Source organism: Nerophis lumbriciformis, linkage group LG32 (genome assembly GCF_033978685.3).
Source record: "Nerophis lumbriciformis linkage group LG32, RoL_Nlum_v2.1, whole genome shotgun sequence".
Classification (NCBI taxonomy): Eukaryota; Metazoa; Chordata; class Actinopteri; order Syngnathiformes; family Syngnathidae; genus Nerophis; species Nerophis lumbriciformis.
This window is the reverse complement of record NC_084579.2, coordinates 7,781,648-7,801,422: the sequence shown is the minus strand read 5'-3', so window position 1 is coordinate 7,801,422 and position 19,775 is coordinate 7,781,648. Positions and strand designations below refer to the sequence as shown.

Below are 19,775 nucleotides of genomic sequence, written 5' to 3'. Positions count from 1 at the left end.
TTTCTGCAACATCAAGGTATATATTGACGCTTACATAGGTCTGGTGATAATGTTCCCCTTTAACATCACGCATGACACACTTCATCTGTGACTTCCTGCCATGATTACTGTATTTTCCAAACCATAGGGTGCACCGGATTATAAGGCGCACTGCCGATGAGCAGGTCTATTTTCAAACAAAAGGCGCATTATAAGGCTTATAAAGGGGTCATGTTTTTATTTTTTCTAAAACACTTCCTTGTGGTCTACATAACATGTAATGGTGGTTCTTTGGTCAAAATGTTGCATAGATGATGTTTTACACATCATCTTCAAGTAACTTGCTGACCGTCGCTTCAGAATGCGCCGTTTTGTGGGCGGTCTTATTTACGTGGCTCACCTTCGACAGCGTCTTCTCCCCGTCATCTTTGTTGTAGCGGTGTAGCGTGCAAGGACGGGAGTGGAAGAAGTGTCAAAAGATGGAGCTAACTGTTTTAATGACATTCAGACTTTACTTCAATCAATAATGAAGCAGCATCTCCTCATCCGTGGCACACTAGTGCAATAACAACGCCGGGAATGTGTCCCGTGAAAAAACGTCCGACCGGAACTCTCTAATAACTAAAGTTCCTTGGGTGAATTATCTAAACTCACTACACCGGTATGTTTCCATAGCGAGTTTACTGACAGATATAAGTTAGAACTTTACACTACTTTATATTAGAAATGGCAACAGCAGAGGATGAATGTCCCATAACAAGAAGATCGAGAAAAAGAAGAAACTCATCGACTACGGCATCCGCAGGACTACAGTGGCAGATACATGCGCACATTTTCAGGACTTATGCAGATCTCAAATACACATCAGCAGGTACCAGAAGGTAAGAAAAGTTGGTTCTGCATAATATTGTGAAACAAAACGCCAGATAATATGTCTGCTAATGGGTGCCATTTTGCGGTCCTTATACACACACCATATTAATACTTGTATCTCTGACTACGGTAGCCGTAATGGGCCGACAATCCATCAAGCGATGCGGCTTCAAAGTCATACTAAAACATTTTGACAGATGTTTGAGTGATGTGCATATTTGCCAACCCTCCCGGATTTTCCGGGAGACTCACGAAATTCAGCGCCTCTCCCAAAAATCTCCCGGCACAAATTTTCTCCCGAAAATCTCCCGAAATTCAGGCGGAGCTGGAGGGGGCGTGGCCTCCAGCTCCATGCGGACCTGAGTGAAGTGTTGACAGCCTGTTGTACATGCATATGTGACCCACCCATAATGTGTCACATTTTTGTGTTGATTTATTTAGTTTATTTTGTGGTTTGAATTAGTTTTTGGAGCTGTCATTACACATTTATCAGTATTCACATTGGTCAGTAGGGGGCAGTAGGGCGTTTCTTCCCAATTGAATGCTATCACCTGCAGACCGGAAGTGTCTTGTCATTCTGATGAGCGCGACCAGTCTGTGAACAATTGAAACGTCCTGTGTGCTTTTTCCTCCTGTATAACAGGTTAGTTTTGATGAATCAACTCACTGAATAATATCCATGTGATCTTTATAAGTTTAAGTACACATTCTGATGGTTGAGCCTAACTCTAAAGTGTTTGTGAGTTGTAGTTTGTATTTGTGAATGAATCCAGTGCACAGCTGCAGTAATCAATACAAAATGGCGACGTGAGTACGCAATGTTTATATAGGAACTTCTCATCCTAATTCAGACTCCCAAATTAGAGCTTCCGTTTTCTTATTGATTTTATAATGTATATTTGTATAATGTGTGTGTTCTGAAATAGTGACAGAGAATAGAACAAGGATGGACAATTCAACCCTTAACTCAACAATGAGTAGAGGAGTGTTATGTGTGTGTATATGTGTACATAAATGAACACTGAAATTCAAGTATTTCTTTTATTTATGTATATATATATATATATATATATATATATATATATATATATATATATATATATATATATATGTCTTAATAAGGTTATCCAAAAAATATCCAAAAAATAGTGCTCGATACCGTAGTAGAGCGCAATATATGTATGTGTGGGGAAAAAAATCACAAGACTATTTCATCTCTACAGGCCTGTTTCATGAGGGGTTTCCCTCAATCATCAGGAGATTTTAATGGGAGCATTCACATACCATGGTTTATATAGGGCACAGAGTGGGTGGTTAGGACATTAACACATCCGACACATATGTAGGATTAACCGAGGGAGAGTTCAAAACCAGATGGAGCAATCACAAGGCTTCTTTCAGGAACCAAAACCTGCGGAATACCACAGAACTCAGCAAACACATTTGGGACCTCAAAGACAATAATGTTGAATATTCAATAACATGGCAAATTCTTGCATCCAGCACACCTTACAATAGTGGTAATAAAAGATGCAACCTATGCTTGAAAGAGAAACTGTTTATTATTTACCGTCCAGACCTGTCATCCCTCAACAAGCGCAGCGAAATTGTAACAGCATGCCGCCACAGACGGAAACACCTCCTAGGTAACACATGAGCCAATCACCACGCCCCTACGCCAGCCTGTACCCACCCACTCTGTGCCCTATATAAACCATGGTATGTGAATGCTCCCATTAAAATCTCCTGATGATTGAGGGAACCCCCTCAGGCCTGTAGAGATGAAATAGTCTTGTGATTTTTTTCCCCACACATACATATATATATATATATATATATATATATATATATATAGCTAGAATTCACTGAAAGTCAAGTATTCCCCGCCCCCCACTCCCCACCTCCCGAAATCGGAGGTCTCAAGGTTGGCAAGTATGGTGACGTGTGTAATGTTCTTTATTCTCAATGGAACATTTAAAGTTTTGGTGTTGTTTACTGGCGTCATATTGCAGTCCACACGTATCTATTATGTGTGACAACCATCTACTGGTCACACTTATCATCACACCATGTACCAAATAAATTTGCCTCGAGGTCGGTAAGCGCAACCAGAATTATTCCGTACATTAGGCGCACCGGGTTATAAGGCGCACTGTCGATTTTTGAGAAAATGAAAGGATTTTTAGTGCGCCTTATAGTCCGAAAAATACGGTACACAACTTGTGGGGAACTTTGTAATGCCACAGACAGTACCGGAGTAGAACACCACACTTTAACAGTTATTTCCATTCATGTGTTTTTATGCTGTTCTGTGTGTGTGCTTTGTGGTTTTTTTAAAACCCCGTCCTCACTCTGTTGGTGGGAGTCATGGTCGTAAGCCAAGCTAAATAAAGGCACGGCATTACGGGCTTTGTTGAATAATTCGAGCTTGAGTAGCCTTTCTCTCTGGCATTCACGGGCGCGCTCCACAGAGCTGGCTGGCAAAGGCCAAAAGCTCCCCATCCAGACCCCTGTGTTTGCACATGCCTGCCATTCACGGGCACATCACCATGGGAACCGTGCAAGCCCTGGAGCCACTGAGAGATTATCAAAAGATTCATATCTATTAATATTACGGTATATTAATATCAATATTTAGGATTAATATCCATGAATTTTTTCCCCCTCCCGTTGACTCCGAAAAAATAGACACTATCCTAAAGTATATTTCTAAGTCTAAGTCTAAGTGTACATCCCACCATGCCCACCACTTGTTCAACCTTCCTCCCTCAGGGCGTTAAAACACGCACCACCAGAATGTTACACAGTTTTTGTTCTCAAACTATTACCAAATTAAATAATCCACTAAAAACTGGCCTGTGAAATACTTTTTTTTACTATCTTTTTAATACATGTTTACTATCTTTTTAATAAATTTTTATTATGTGACTCTTTGGGCACCACACGATTGGATTCGATTCTTGGGGGTAGCGATTCGATTCGGAATCGATTCTCGATTTAAAACGATTCTTGATTTATTATTAATACTAATAACATTGGGTGCCAGTTCTATGATGAACTACATTCCTCCATAAAATAGACAAACAACTCTGATAAATATGGGCATCTACTTCAACCATGTGATTTGCTTGGCTGGAAAGGACAGATAAAAAAATAAAAATAGATTTTTGATTTTTTTTTTTTTAAATCGTTTAAAAATTGTTACAAATAAGAATTCGAAAAAAAAAAATTGACACGCTTTTAATACATTTTTACTGTCTTCTTAATACATACATTTGGTATTCAATGCTCACTGCATATATTTGAATACACTATGTGTTTGCTATACGTGTGTATAAATGGGATTGTTTTTATTTCTTGGTGTTTGTTGATTTTGTGCACATACTTTTTGTGGGTTTCACTTTGTGCTTTAAACTGAATGTTGTTGTACCGTATTTTCCTGCCCATAGGGCGCATCGGATTATAAAGCGCACTGCCGATGAATGGTCTATTTTCTATCTTTTTTCATATATAAGGCGCATAAAGGCATACTTGCCAACCTTGAGACCTCCAATTTCGGGGGGTGGGTGCGGGGGGCGTGGTTAAGAGGGGAGGAGTATATTTACAGCTAGAATTCACCAAGTCAAGTATTTCATATATATATATATATATATATATATCCCCGCGACCCCGAAGGGAATAAGCCGTAGAAATTGGATGGATGGATATATATATATATATATATATATATATATATATATATATATATATATATATATATATATATATATATATATATATATATATATATATATAAAAGAAATAATTGACTTTCAGTGAATTCTAGCTATATATATATATATATATATATATATATATATATATATATATATATATATATATATATATATATATATATATATATATATATATATATATATATATATATATATAAATAAAATAAATACTTGAATTTCAGTGTTCATTTATTTACACATATACACACACACATAACACTCATCTACTCATTGTTGAGTTAAGGGTTGAATTGTCCATCCTTGTTCTATTCTCTGTCACTATCTTTCTAACCATGCTGAACACCCTCTCTGATGATGCATTGCTGTGTGGCACGCACAAAAGTGCTTTCATCAAATGCACTAGATGGCAGTATTGTCCTGTTTAAGAGTGTCACAACATTGCTGTTTACGGCAGACGGACTGCTTTACTGTAGACGTTCTTTATATTGTGGGAAAGCGGACTCAGGTCCGCATGGAGCTGGAGGGGGCGTGGCCTCCAGCTCCGCCTGAATTTCGGGAGATTTTCGGGAGAAAATTTGTCCCGGGAGGTTTTCGGGAGAGGCGCTGAATTTCGGGAGTCTCCCGGAAAATCCGGGAGGGTTGGCAAGTATGTAAAGGAGTCTTTTTTTAATTTTATTTTCTAAATGTAAAAGACTTCCTTGTGGTCTACATAACATGTAATGGTGGTTCTTTGGTCAAAATGTTGCATAGATGATGTTTTACAGATCATCTTCAAGTAACTTTCCGACAGTTGCTTCCGGATGCGCCGTTTTGTGGGCGGTCTTATTTACGTGGCTCACCTTCGACAGCGTCTTCTCCCCGTCATCTTTGTTGTAGCGGTGTAGCGTGCAGCGACGGGAGTGGAAGAAGTGTCAAAAGATGGAGTTAATTGTTTTAATGACATTCAGACTTTACTTCTATCAATAACGGCGCAGCATCTCCTCATCCACCCAAAATGTGTCCCGTGAAAAAACGTCCGACTGGAACTCTCTAATAACCAAAGTTCCTTGGGTGAATAATATGAACTCACTACACCGGTATGTTTTAGTGCTTTCATGGCAGATATAAGTAAGAACTTCACACTACTTTATATTAGAAATGGCAACAGTGGAGGATGAATGTCCCATAACAAGAAGATAGAGAAAAAGAAGAAGCTTATCGACTTATGCAGATCCCAAATACAGATCAGCAGGTACCAGAAGGTAAGAAAAGTTGCTGTTGCATAATATTGCGAAACAAAACGCCAGATAATATGTCTTACCTTATACACACACCATAATAGTACTCATATGTTGAAGCACAGTACAATCCATCTAGCGGTGCGGCTTCATAGCTTACCAAAGTCGTACTAAAACATTTTGATAGATTTTTGGGCGCCGTGTGCAATGTTCTGTATTTTCAACGGAACATATAAAATGTTGGTGTTGTTTACTCGAGTCATATTGCAGTCTACACCTATCTCTTGCGTGTGACTGCCATTATATTGCAGTCTACACATATCTCTTATGTTGGACTGCCATCTACTGGTCACACTTATCATTTCACCATGTACCAAATAAAATAGCTTCGAGGTCGGTAAGCACAACCAGAATTATTCCGTACATTAGGCGTACCGGGTTTATAAGGCGCACTGTCGAGTTTTGAGGGGGAAAAAATGATTTTAAGTGCGCCTTATAGTCCAGAAAATACAGTATATTATTTACAATGACAATAAAGGAATCAATCTATCTATCTATCTATCTATCTATCTATCTATCTATCTATCTATCTATCTATCATCAAAAAAGTGTAAAACTACTGATGGGCCTTTTTGTGCAAACTTCCTGAGTGTTGTTATTTCCCTCACACAGAAGCGTCTACTTGGACACCATCTTACCTCGTTATGATGTCAATGGAGCGCGGCCCCCTATTGGACAGAGGCTCAGGCTCAGCAAAGGAGACATCGCACAAGCGCGGAAACTCTACAAATGTGCAAGTATGCTTCATTTGCTCTTATTGTTTTTGTCAGTCCAAACTCTTCTACATTCATCTTATTGTTGTTGGAAGGATGCGGGAAGACGTTGCAGGACAGTTCTGGAAACTTCTCGTCTCCTGATTTCCCCAATGGCTACTCTGAGTACGTCCATTGTGTGTGGAGGATCTCTGTCACACCTGGAGAAAAGGTAACAGGGTGATCTTCATCGCATGGCTGTAAGGATACAAGGGACACTCGTTTACAGACACTCATCATGGGCAGGAATGTAATATTCATTTTTGGGGCCCAAAACAATTTTATTGAACCGTTCCTTTTGTAAAATGGAACAGTTATACAATGCACATCGTCATATGATTTATAAAAAAAAAAATATATAAAAATATGGTGAGGTCAGGTTTGGTATTCATTTATTTTGAACATGCATACAACAATGTTATGGTAAAGTACACAATTCCAATTCCACATGTCAACATGTCCGAAAAGGAGTAGAAAGAAGCAGATCACATTTAGATTCAGATCAGAATCAGGATCAATCAAAATTCAGAAGTTTGAAAAATCTGTTCAAAAAAATTCACCAATTCATCAATTGTGGACTTGGAGAAGGCATTCGACCGTGTCCCTCGGGAAGTCCTGTGGGGAGTGCTCAGAGAGTATGGGGTATCGGACTGTCTGATTTTGGCGGTCCGCTCCCTGTATGATCAGTGTCAGAGCTTGGTCCGCATTGCCGGCAGTAAGTCGGACACGTTTCCAGTGAGGGTTGGACTCCGCCAAGGCTGCCCTTTGTCACCCATTCTGTTCATAACCTTTATGGACAGAATTTCTAGGCGCAGTCAAGGCGTTGAGGGGATCTGGTTTGGTGGCTGCAGGATTAGGTCTCTGCTTTTTGCAGATGATGTGGTCCTGATGGCTTCATCTGGCCAGGATCTTCAGCTCTCGCTGGATCGGTTCGCAGCCGAGTGTGAAGCGACTGGGATGAGAATCAGCACCTCCAAGTCCGAGTCCATGGTTCTCGCCCGGAAAAGGGTGGAATGCCATCTTCGGGTTGGGGAGGAGACCCTGCCCCAAGTGGAGGAGTTCAAGTACCTCAGAGTCTTGTTCACGAGTGAGGGAAGAGTGGATCGTGAGATCGACAGGCGGATCGGTGCGGCATCTTCAGTAATGCGGACGCTGTATCGATCCGTTGTGGTGAAGAAGGAGCTGAGCCGGAAGGCAAAGCTCTCAATTTACCGGTCGATCTACGTTCCCATCCTCACCTATGGTCATGAGCTTTGGGTTATGACCGAAAGGACAAGATCACGGGTACAAGCGGCCGAAATGAGTTTCCTCCGCCGGGTGGCGGGGCTCTCCCTTAGAGATAGGGTGAGAAGCTCTGCCATCCGGGAGGAGCTCAAAGTAAAGCCGCTGCTCCTCCACATGGAGAGGAGCCAGATGAGGTGGTTCGGGCATCTGGTCAGGATGCCACCCGATCGCCTCCCTCGGGAGGTGTTTAGGGCACGTCCGACCGGTAGGAGGCCACGGGGAAGACCCAGGACACGCTGGGAAGACTATGTCTCCCGGCTGGCCTGGGAACGCCTCGGGATCCCCCGGGAGGAGCTGGACGAAGTGGCTGGGGAGAGGGAAGTCTGGGCTTCCCTGCTTAGGCTGCTGCCCCCGCGACCCGACCTCGGATAAGTGGAAGAAGATGGATGGATGGATGAAAAATTCACCATGACAGCACTAATTATTTGAATATTTCCAAGGAATTTCCATTTAGATGTCATAATTAAAACACGCGTGGCGTCGTAGTAAAAAGGTTTAAAAAATGACATCAGTTGGAAATGTGTGTGTTGTTTTTTTAATTCATTGCAACACAGCAGGCATTGTAACTTTTCGAAGGAATGTATATTTTTGCATTTATTTAATTTAATTGAATGAATGGATTGAACCATTATTTTTGTAAAATGGAACGATTATATAAAATGCACATCTTCATATGATTTACAAAAATATGTATAAGAATACGGAACAATAAACAATTGATTTGGTTAGGTATTAATTTATTTTGAACATGCATACAATTACAATATGGTATATGGTACATATTTACAATTTTACATTTCCAAAAAGGAGTATGAAAAAGCAGATTTAAGCTTATTTAGTCCTACCAGGAAATAGTTTTGCTGTATTCAATTTTCTTGCCACGTTATATTGTATGTTTTTAATATGAGGTTTATTTTACCTCGTCAATGTGTAATCTGTCTATTTGTATTTGTGTTTAACTGTCTATCTAACTGTTAGTGAATAGCATTCTCTTAGTTTTAATGAGATTGTTTTTGTCAAACCATCTCTTTAACTATTATTTTGTTTTCGAAGCCAGCGGCGTTTCTGGGTGTTGTTGATAAATGGCTTTTGCTTTGCATTGTAGAGTTTTAACTTGTACTTACAGATGTAGCGACAAACTGTAGTTACTAACACTGGTTTTCTAAACTGTTCCTGAGCCCATGTGGTGATATCCTTTACATGCTGATGTCGCTTTTTGATGCAGTACCGACTGAGGAATCGAAGGTCACAGGCATTCAATGTTGGTTTTCGGCCTTGCCGCTTACGTGCACTGATTTCTCCAGATTCTCTGAACCTTTTGATGATATTACAGACCGTAGATGGTGAAATCCCTAAATTCCTTGCAATAGCTAGTTGAGAAATGTTGTTCTTGAACTGTTAGACAATTTGCTCACACATTTGTTGACAAAGTGGTGACCCTCGCCCCATCCTTGTTTGTGAATGACTGAGCATTTCATGGAAGCTGTTTTTATACCCAATCATGGCACCCACCTGTTCCCAATTAGCCTGTTCACCTGTGGGATGTTCAAAACAAGTGTTTGATGAGCATTCCTCAACTTTTTCACTCTTTTTTGCCACTTGTGCCAGCTTTTTTGAAACATGTTGCAGGTATCAAATTCCAAATGAGCTAATATTTGCAAAAAATAACAAAGTTCACCAATTCGAACATTAAATATCTTGTCTTTGCAGTCTATTCAATTGAATATAGGTTGGAAAGGATTTGCAAATCAATGAATTCTGTTTTTCTTTACCATTTACATTTACACAACGTGCCAACTGCACTGGTTTTGAGTTTTGTAATTTGCCACACCATTAGGTACACCTATCAGAGCTCTATTAAAACATTGTAAAATTATACAAGTATTAATAATACAATGATGAGACTCCTTATTGGTCTTCCTGTACAGGTTATGAGTGATGTGGTCAGCAGAGGTGGGTAGTAACGCGCTACATTTACTCCGTTACATCTACTTGAGTAACTTTTGGGATAAATTGTACTTCTAAGAGTAGTTTTAATGCAACATACTTTTACTTTTACTTGAGTATATTTATAGAGAAGAAACGCTACTTTTACTCCGCTACTTTTATCTACATTCAGCTCGCTACTAATTTTTATCGATCTGTTAATGCACGCTTTGTTTGTTTTGGTCTGTCAGACAGACCTTCATAGTGCCTGCGTTTCAACAAATACAGTCACTGGTGACGTTCACTCCGTTCCACCAATCAGATACAGTCACTGGTGACGTTGGACCAATCAAACAGAGCCAGGGGTCACATGACCTGACTTAAACAAGTTGAAAAACTTATTCGGGTCTTACCATTTAGTGGTCAATTGTACGGAATATGTACTGTACTGTGCAATCTACTAATAAAAGTTCCAATCAATCAATCAAAAATGTGAAGGAAAAAAGACCCTTTTTTTTATTTCAACCGTACTTCCCGTCAAAAGCCTAAAGACTGACTGCACAGTTCCTGTCTTCACAATAAAAGTGCCGCTCCATCGCGCCTGCGCTTTCAAAATAAGAGTCTCCGAAAGCCAGCGCAAACAAGCTTGCAAGCTACGGAGTTTGCCGCCAATGTATTTCTTGTAAAGTGTATAAAAACGAATATGGAAGCTGGACAAATAAGATGCCAAAAACCAACCACTTTCATGTGGTATTGGACAGAAAGGAAGACTTTTTTTTCTCTTCCATTCGAAAATGTGGACGTTATCATCACTACTGTCTGATTCCAATCAATGCAAGTCATCAGAATCAGGTAATACACCAACTTATATTCTTGTCTTCATGAAAGAAAGGAATCTATATGTGTTAAACATGCATGTATATTCATTAAAACACCTTTAACATGTAAACAAAAACGGCAAAATAAATAAATATAAATTATATACTGTATATATCAATGTATGTATATATATATACATATGATATGTGTTAGTATGTTACTCATTAGTTACTCAGTACTTGAGTAGTTTTTTCACAACATACTTTTTACTTTTACTCAAGTAAAAATTTGGGTGACTACTCCTTACTTTTACTTGTGTATTAAATCTCTAAAGTAACAGTACTCTTACTTGAGTACAAATTCTGGCTACTCTACCCACCTCTGGTGGTCAGTGAATGTAGATTTTAAAAATCACACTGAGTTAAATGAACGACTCAGCTGTAACTCTTCAAACTCCCACAAGAGGGAGACAGACATTAGCATGACTGTAGCCTACACCACTAATGGTTCCTTTTCAGAATTTGCCTGTACTATAAACCTTCTCCCATGTTCGGGTTTTTTTTTCCAGATTGTTTTGAATTTCACATCCATGGCTCTCTCCAGTAGTCACCTGTGCCGGTATGACCACGTGGAAGTCCGAGACGGCTTCGGGAAAAAGGCTCCTCTGAAAGGTCTCTATAGCTTCTTGTAAAGAAATACAAAGCCTGACTCTCCTTGTTCCTTGTCAGGCCGCTTCTGTGGAGACTCCGTCCCGGACGTGATCACCTCAAGTGACAGTCAACTTTGGATCGAGTTCAGGAGCAGCAGCATCTGGGTGGGCAAAGGCTTCTCGGCCGCCTACGAAGGTACTGATGTGATCCCACACGTCATCTGCAACAAAGTCGCTATATTTCACCCTTAACTCCGGTCCAGCCGTCTGTGGAGGGGAGGTGGAGCGGGACAGCGGTCAGATCCAATCACCTAATTACCCTGATGACTACCACGCCAACAAAATGTGTGTGTGGAAGATTACAGTATCAGAGGGTTACGAAGTAGGTCTCTTCTTCCAGTCGTTTGAGGTAAAATCACAAGATTTGTGTTGTTTGACCTCACTGTCTGTTTACGGACTTCAGCATCCTTGCTTCTCCTGCAGCTGGAGAGTCACGACAGCTGTGCTTACGACTATGTGGAAGTGAGGGACGGCGACTCGGACCTCGGCCCGCTGCTTGGCCGCCTCTGCGGCCACGACAAACCCGGCAACATCAAAAGCAGCAGCAACCGACTGTGGCTGAAGTTTGTGTCTGACGGATCGGTCAACAAGGGCGGGTTTTCCGCGAGCTTCTTTAAAGGTCGGTGAGCTGTTACATGCCCTGCAAAACAACCCCACTGCTTTTTATCGTTTGCCAGAGATGGACGAGTGCTCTCGACCTGATAATGGCGGCTGCGAGCAGCATTGCGTGAACACCCTGGGCAGCTACAGATGCGCCTGTGATCCTGGATATGAACTGGCCCCTGACAAGTCCAGCTGTAAAAGTGAGGACTGCTCTTCTTAACAAACATTAACCGCAGAGTCATGTACCGTATTTTCTGGACCATAGCGTGCACGGTAGAGATGCGCGGTTTGCGGACACAACCGCGGAGTCCGCGGATTATCCGCGGGTCGGGCGGTTGAAATAAAAAAAAATTAGATTTTATCCTCGGGTCGGGCGGTTGAAATAAAAAAAAATTAGATTCTAAATAGATTCAGGCGGGTGGCAGTTAAACCAATTCGGAAATATATATACATAGTTAAATGTTGTTACCCACATACGAAAAACGAACAGGCACCTGCAGCATATGCCACAACAGAAGAAGAAAAAAAAAAGAGATGGCAACGCCGGCAGCAAACGTGGTACGCGACAAACTAAAAAAGGGAATACTAAAGACCAGGGAAAAAATAGGCCAGAAAAGTTCAGCGTGGACTCGTTTTTATGAGGTTGTAAATCAGGATGATAGTAATGCTGGCTACGTGATTTGCAAGAGCTGCGTCGCTGTTTATGTCTACGACAGTCACAAAACCGGGACATCTAACATGGTGCGTCACATTTGTGCAAAACCCCGAACCTTCACAAACACCCTGAGCATGAGCAGTTTCGTCCGCCGTGATCCCAGAAGAGTGCCACAGGATGTTAAAACAAGATAGAACGCAGCTGCCTGCAGCAGTTTGAGTGGCGCGAGCGCGCTTGGAGGTGCGTCTGGGCCGTGACAGCGTGGCACGCATTTAATGTCTCTGCTGCATTGGATCAGTCTCCTTTCTTTAACAGGCAAAAGCTTTATAACCTCACTAATGCCTTGCATCGTCTATATTAGATATATAACAACGGGCGGGTGCGGGCGGGTGCGGTTTTGATAAAATGTTAGTTCGGGTGGATGGCGGATGGGTGACGACTTTTGTGATGCGGTTGCGGATGAAATAATTGCCTATCCGCGCATCTCTAGTGCACGGTATTCTAAGGCGCACTGTCGATTAGCGGGTCTGTTCAGGTCTTTTTTCATACAAAAGGCGCACCAAATTATAGGGCGCATTAAAGGAATCATATTATTATGATTTTTTTTCTAAATGTAAAACACTTCCTTGTGGTCTACATCAGTGTTTTTCAACCACTGTGCCGCGTCACACTAGTTATCTGGTGTGCCGTAGGCATACTTGCCAACCCTCTCGATTTTTCCGGGAGACTCCCGAATTTCAGTGCCCCTCCCGAAAATCTCCCGGGGCAACCATTCTCCCGAATTTCTCCCGATTTTCACCCGGGCATCAATATTGAGGGCGTGCCGTGATGGCGCTGCCTTTAACGTCCTCTACAACCTGTCGTCGCGTCCGCTTTTTGTCCATACAAACAGCGTGCCGGCACAGTCACATGTTGTGTGACTGCAAGACATACTTGATCAACAGCCATACAGGCCACACTGAGGGTGACCGTATAAACAAGTTTAACACTGTTACAAATATGCGCCACACTGTGAACCCACACCAAACAAGAATGACAAACACATTTCGGGAGAACATCCGCACCGTAACACAGCATAAACACAACAGAACAAATACCCAGAATCCCTTTGCAGCCCTAACTCTTCCGGGCTACAATATACACCCCCGCTACCACCAAACCCCGCCCCCCCCGACCCCGCCCACCTCAACCCCTCCCCGCCCCCCATCTCCCGAATTCGGAGGTCTCAAGGTTGGCAAGTATGGCCGTGGGAAATGATGCAACTTCACCTAATTGGTCCGAAAAATAGTTTTTGCAAATCAATAATTATAATCTGCAAATAATGTGCCGTTGTCGAGTGTCTGTGCTGTGTAGAGTTCGGCAAGGTAACCGTGTAATACTCCATATCAGTAGGTGGCAGCAGGTAGTTAATTGCTTTGTAGAAGTCGGAACGCGAGGATGGTTTGTCGTGATCCCAATATGCAGAGCACAGCGGGAGACAGCGTGCAGGTAAAAGGTATTTAACGCATAAACCAAAAATGAACAAAAGGCAAGTCTTGCTAAGAAAAGGCACTGAAGCATAGGGATGGCTACGCAAAACGAAAGTAAAACTGAACTGGCTGCAAAGTAAACAAAAACAGAATGCTGGACAACAGCAAAGACTTACAGCGTGCGGAGCAGAGACAGCGTCCACAAAGTACATCCGAACATGACATGACAATCAACAATGTCTCCACAAAGAAGGATAGCGTCTTAATTGCGAAAACAAAAAAGGTGCGGGGAATAGCACTCGAGGGAAGGCGTGACACTGCTACAGGGAAACACCAACAAAACAGCAAGGGCCACCAAAATAACAGCACAAGACAGGAACTAAAGCACTACACACAGGAAAACAACAACAAACTCAAAATAAGGCACGACAACCCGGTGGAGTTTCATTTTTTAACCTTTTCTGCTGGTAGTGTGCCTCCGTATTTTTTTTATTAACAAAATGTGCCTTGCCTCAAAAAAGGTTGAAAAACACTGCTCTACATAACATGTAATGGTGGTTCTTTGGTCAAAATGTTGCATAGATGATGTTTTACACATCATCTTCCAGTCGCTTTCTGACAGTCGCTTCAGGATGCGCCGTGGCTCACCTTCGACAGCGTCTTCTCCCCGTCGTCTTTGTTATAGCGGTGTAGCGTGCAAGGACGGGAGTGGAAGAAGTGTCAAAAGATGGAGCTAACTGTTTTAATGACATTCAGACTTTACTTCAATCAATAACGGAGCAGTATCTTCTCATCCGTGGCTCACTAGTGCAACAACGCCGGACATACTTGATCAACAGCCATACAGGCCACACTGAGGGTGACCGTATAAACATTTTTAACACTGTTACAAATATGCGCCACACTGTGAACCCACACCAAACAAGAATGACAAACACATTTCGGGAGAACATCCGCACCGTAACACAACATAAACACAACAGAACAAATACCCAGAATCCCTTGCAGCCCTAACTCTTCTGGGCTACAATATACACCCCCGCTACCACCAAACCCCGCCCTCCCTAACCCCGCCCACCTCTGCCAATGTGTCCCGTGAAAAAACGTCCGACCGGAACTCTCTAATAACTAAAGTTCCGTGGGTGAATTATGTAAACCCACTACACTTGTTTAGTTTAGTTTAGTTTATTAAGGATCCCCATTAGTCTACACTGCAGTGGAGACTATTCTTCCTGGGGTCCAGGCAAAAAACATCACACAATCACAAAACAAAAGATTACAATGCAGTACAACATGATCAAATAATAAAATGTAATACAAAAATAGCAACAACAAAGAACCAAAAAAAATAAATAATAAAATAACTTCGAGTTTACATAATAATGTTCATACCAAAGATAAAAAGAGCAATATAACAATATATATATATATTTTTGCAAAAATAAAACAAAGAACCAATGGCCTAAAATATACACATTAGTGTACCAAAGACAAACAATAATAATTTTTAGGGCTTCTATAGCGAGATATACAGTAAGTTAGAACTTTACGCTACTTTATATCAGAAATGGCAACAGCGGAGGATGACTGTCCCGTAACAAGAAGATAGTGAAAAAGAAGAAGCTTATCGACGACGGCAAATTTTCAGGACTTATGTAGATCCCAAATACACATCAGCAGGTACCAGAAGGTAAGAAAAGTTGGTTTTGCATAATATTGTGAAACAAAACGCTAGATCAGGGGTCGGCAACCCAAAATGTTGAAAGAGCCTTATTGGACCAAAAATACAAAAACAAATCTGTCTGGAGCAGCAAAAAATTAAAAGCCATATTACATACAGATAGTGTGTCATGAGATATAAATTGAATTAATATGACTTAAAGGAAACTAAATGAGCTCAAATATAGCTACAAATGAGGCATAATGATGCAATATGTACATATAGCTAGCCTAAATAGCATGTTAGCATCGATTAGCTCGCAGTCATGCAGTGACCAAATATGTCTGATTAGCACTCCACACAAGTCAATAACATCAACAAAACTCACCTTTGTGGATTCATGCACAACGTTAAAAGTTTGGTGGACAAAGTGAGACAGAAAAAGAAGTGGCATAAAACACGTCCTAGAAAGTCGCAGAAAGATATACATGTAAACAAACTAAGGTGAGTTCAAGGACTGCAAAAATTAGTAGGACAAAACAGTGCTCGCCAAATACTCGAATCAGTGAAGCATGTTTAATATAAACAGTGTGCTTTATAACAATTAGGGAGGTTTGTGTCATGTTTGTCCTCCTACAGAAACCATATTAAAACAAAACAAAAAATTTTCCCCCTCAACTTTTTCCATTTTTCATACATTTTTGAAAAAGCTCCAGAGAGCCACTAGGGCGGCGCTAAAGAGCCGCATGCGGCTCTAGAGCCGCGGGTTGCCGACCCCTGCGCTAGATCATATGTCTGCTAATAGGTGCCATTTTGCGGTCCTTATAACCACACCGTAATAATACTTGTATCTCTGACTACGGTAGCCGTAATGGGCCGACAATCCATCAAGTGGTGCGGCTTCAAATTCTTACTAAAACATTTTGACAGATTTTTGAGTGATTTACAGATTATTTTCAATGGAACATTTAACATTTAACTGGCGTCATATTGCAGTCTACACCAATCTCTTATGTGTGACTGCCATCTACTGGTCACACTTATCATTACACCATGTACCAAATAAAATTGCTTCAAGGTCGGTAAGCACAACCAGAATTATTCCATACATTAGGCACATCGGGTTATAAAGCGCACTGTCAAAATTAAAGGATTTTAAGTGTGCCTTATAGTCCGAAAAATACGGTAGTTTGTGTCAAAATCTTGTCATAATAGCTGCTTTATTATATCCCCAAGATGCCAGTAGCTCCATTTAAAGTATGTTGCAGCATCCAGCTGCTTCATCTACCTATGTTTGTGCTTTAAAATGATGCTACTCAGCTGTTGGTGTGAAACTAAAGCATCTTGTTGTTTACAACAAACTCATCAGCACTATTAAAGCAAATTTTTTTTTTTTTTTTTTTTTGATTTTTTTTTTGTGTCCTGTCCAGCTTCTCAGGCAAATCATATAGTTGATGTAGATGCCCATGTCGGCTGTTCAGATTTACTTTACAAAAGAGAAGTGTAGGATACTTCTCTTGTTGCCTTATTTGTATTTGACTTTATAAAATGTATTTATATTATCATTTAGTGCAGCCGGGCCGGAGCAGGAGGGGATAGAAAGAGAAAAAAAAAGAAGACAGAGGGGGAAATTGTGGGGACAAGAGGGGGATTAGACAGAGAGACAAAAACAACAACAGCAAACAACAACAACAACAACAATAGAGCAACATCAGCAAATAGGACATGTACAAATATGATGGTAAAAGTAATAGCAAATAAGCAGTTAGCGAAAAATAATACAGAAATGACAATGAGCATTATTACACTACAAATGGATCAATACAAATACAAATAGAAATAGCGCTATTGATAATGAACAATACCAATAATTTACCTTTATTATCAACAATACAGTTGTTCAAATGCAACAATACATATACGTAATGATAACTTGAGATACGAAAGAATGCAGAAAAATGGAGGGGGAGAAAGAGAAAGCTAAATATTATTGCTGCTGTAATTTACTTGTCGATAAAAGACTGTGCTCAGAGCGAGCTCCGTGTTAAAGAGAAAACTTTATTTTTTAATTTAGGAATAACAATGTTTTTAGTTTTCAGAAATAACAGCCTCTCTCCAATTATCTACTGTCTGATTTGTGGCATATTTTGCGTTTTTGCCATTAAAAAACAGGGTTTTGACAAAAAGGGCATAAAACATTCAAACAAACTTTATATTTCTTTCTTTCTTTCTTTCTTTCTTTAGTTTATTTCGAACATGAACACACTTACAGCATAAAACATCACACAATTTCATATCATTTCACTTTGGGCCAGAGTTTGATACCCATGCTCTAGAGCAGGGGTGCTCATTACGTCGATCGCGAGCTACCGGTCGATCTCGGAGGGTGTGTCAGTCGATCACCAGCCAGGCATTAAAAAAATAGTCCTAAAAATGAGCGATCATAAATCTTCACTATGACGTCACTTTCGTCACGTGATTGACATTCACGGCACCCGAGGGTCTTCTGAGATGACGCTGGCTGCTGCCAGCTCATTAAAATTACCGACTGGAAGGCGAGAAACACTTTATTTCAACAGACTGGCGCCGTACCTGTCGTCAAAACTCCAATGACCGACTGCACAGTTGCGCTAACAAAATAAGAGTCTCAGAAAGCTGGCGTGCACAAGCTAGCAAGCTACGGAGTTTGCCGACAATGTTTTTCTTGTAAAGTGTATACAAAGGAGTACGGAAGCTGGACAAATAAGATGCCAAAAACCAACCACTTTCATGTGGTATTGGACAGAAAGGAGGCCTTTTTTTCTCCTCCATTCGAAAATGCGGACGTTATCAGCACCACTGTCCAATCAATGCAAGTCATCAGAATCAGGTAATACACCAATTTATATTCTTGTCTTCATGAAAGAAAGGAATCTATATGTGTTAAACATGCTTGTATTATCTTTAAACACCTTTAACTTGTTAACAATATTAACTATATGTGTTAAACATGCTTGTATTATCTTTAAACACCTTTAACTTGTTAACAATATTAACTATATGTGTTAAACATGCTTGTACTATCTTTAAACACCTTTAACTTGTTAACGATATTAACTATATGTGTTAAACATTCTTGTATTATCATTAAACACCTTTAATTTTTTAACAATATTAACTATATGTGTTAAACATGCTTGCATTATTATTAAACACCTTTAACTTGTTAACAAAAACATATATTTCATAAATAAGTAAATATAAATTATATATATGAATGAGGTAGATCCCCACGACTTGATCAATTGAAAAGTAGCTCGCCTGCAGAAAAAGTGTGAGCACCCCTGCTTTACATCATGTCCGAAAAGGAGTAGGAAGAAGCAAAGCTTATTTAATCCTACCCTTTTCCCACTTCAGAGCGTTTACAAATATATGCATCATTTACTGACTTTTTTTTTTATAGTAAAATGACATCCGTGAATGAGTAATACAACAGTTTTGTAATATATAATTAAGTCAGTCATTATTAACATACTGAGATGAAGAATATCTTATTTTCAATAAGGTTGAAAGTATTTCTCATAATTCTTCTTCTTTGTACTTTATAAGCACTATTATTTTGAACAACCTCTTAAACTGGATCATATAAGTACAATGTTTAACTTCTTTACTTAATCCATTCCATAATTTAATTCCACATACTGATATGCTAAAAGTTCTAAGTGTTGTACGTGCATATAAATGTTTTAAATGAGATTTTCCTCTAAGGTTATATTTCTCCTCTTTAGTTGAGAAGAATTGTTGTACATTCTTTGGTAGCAGGTTATAGTTTGCTTTTTACATAATTTTAGCTGTTTGCACTTTACCAAATCATCGAAATTTTATATTTTTCACTCAATAAATAAAATATTGCCACATGGACCTGAAGTTGATCGAGAAAAAAATAAAACTAATGTTAATATATGACTTAATTTGAACAATTGTTTGACCAAAGTTGAGTGGAGCCCAAAGGTTAAAAAAAAATCTATATATTGTATTGGTTTTGAAAATTAA

At 40.1% G+C, this 19,775-nt stretch overlaps 1 protein-coding gene across 3 annotated transcripts in view; it reads left to right on the top strand.

Moving 5' to 3' along the window:
• The window catches only part of LOC133574579 (bone morphogenetic protein 1-like), a 65,345-nt gene that overhangs the window by 23,112 nt on the left and 22,458 nt on the right, over positions 1 to 19,775 (top strand). For all 3 annotated transcript variants that reach the window (XM_061926759.2, XM_061926758.1, XM_061926757.2), the window contains exons 8-14: positions 6,479 to 6,603; positions 6,675 to 6,790; positions 11,216 to 11,318; positions 11,376 to 11,492; positions 11,560 to 11,705; positions 11,780 to 11,975; positions 12,034 to 12,159. In XM_061926759.2, the coding sequence (XP_061782743.1) occupies positions 6,479 to 6,603; positions 6,675 to 6,790; positions 11,216 to 11,318; positions 11,376 to 11,492; positions 11,560 to 11,705; positions 11,780 to 11,975; positions 12,034 to 12,159 (929 nt within the window). The remainder of the gene's footprint in view (positions 1 to 6,478; positions 6,604 to 6,674; positions 6,791 to 11,215; positions 11,319 to 11,375; positions 11,493 to 11,559; positions 11,706 to 11,779; positions 11,976 to 12,033; positions 12,160 to 19,775) is intronic.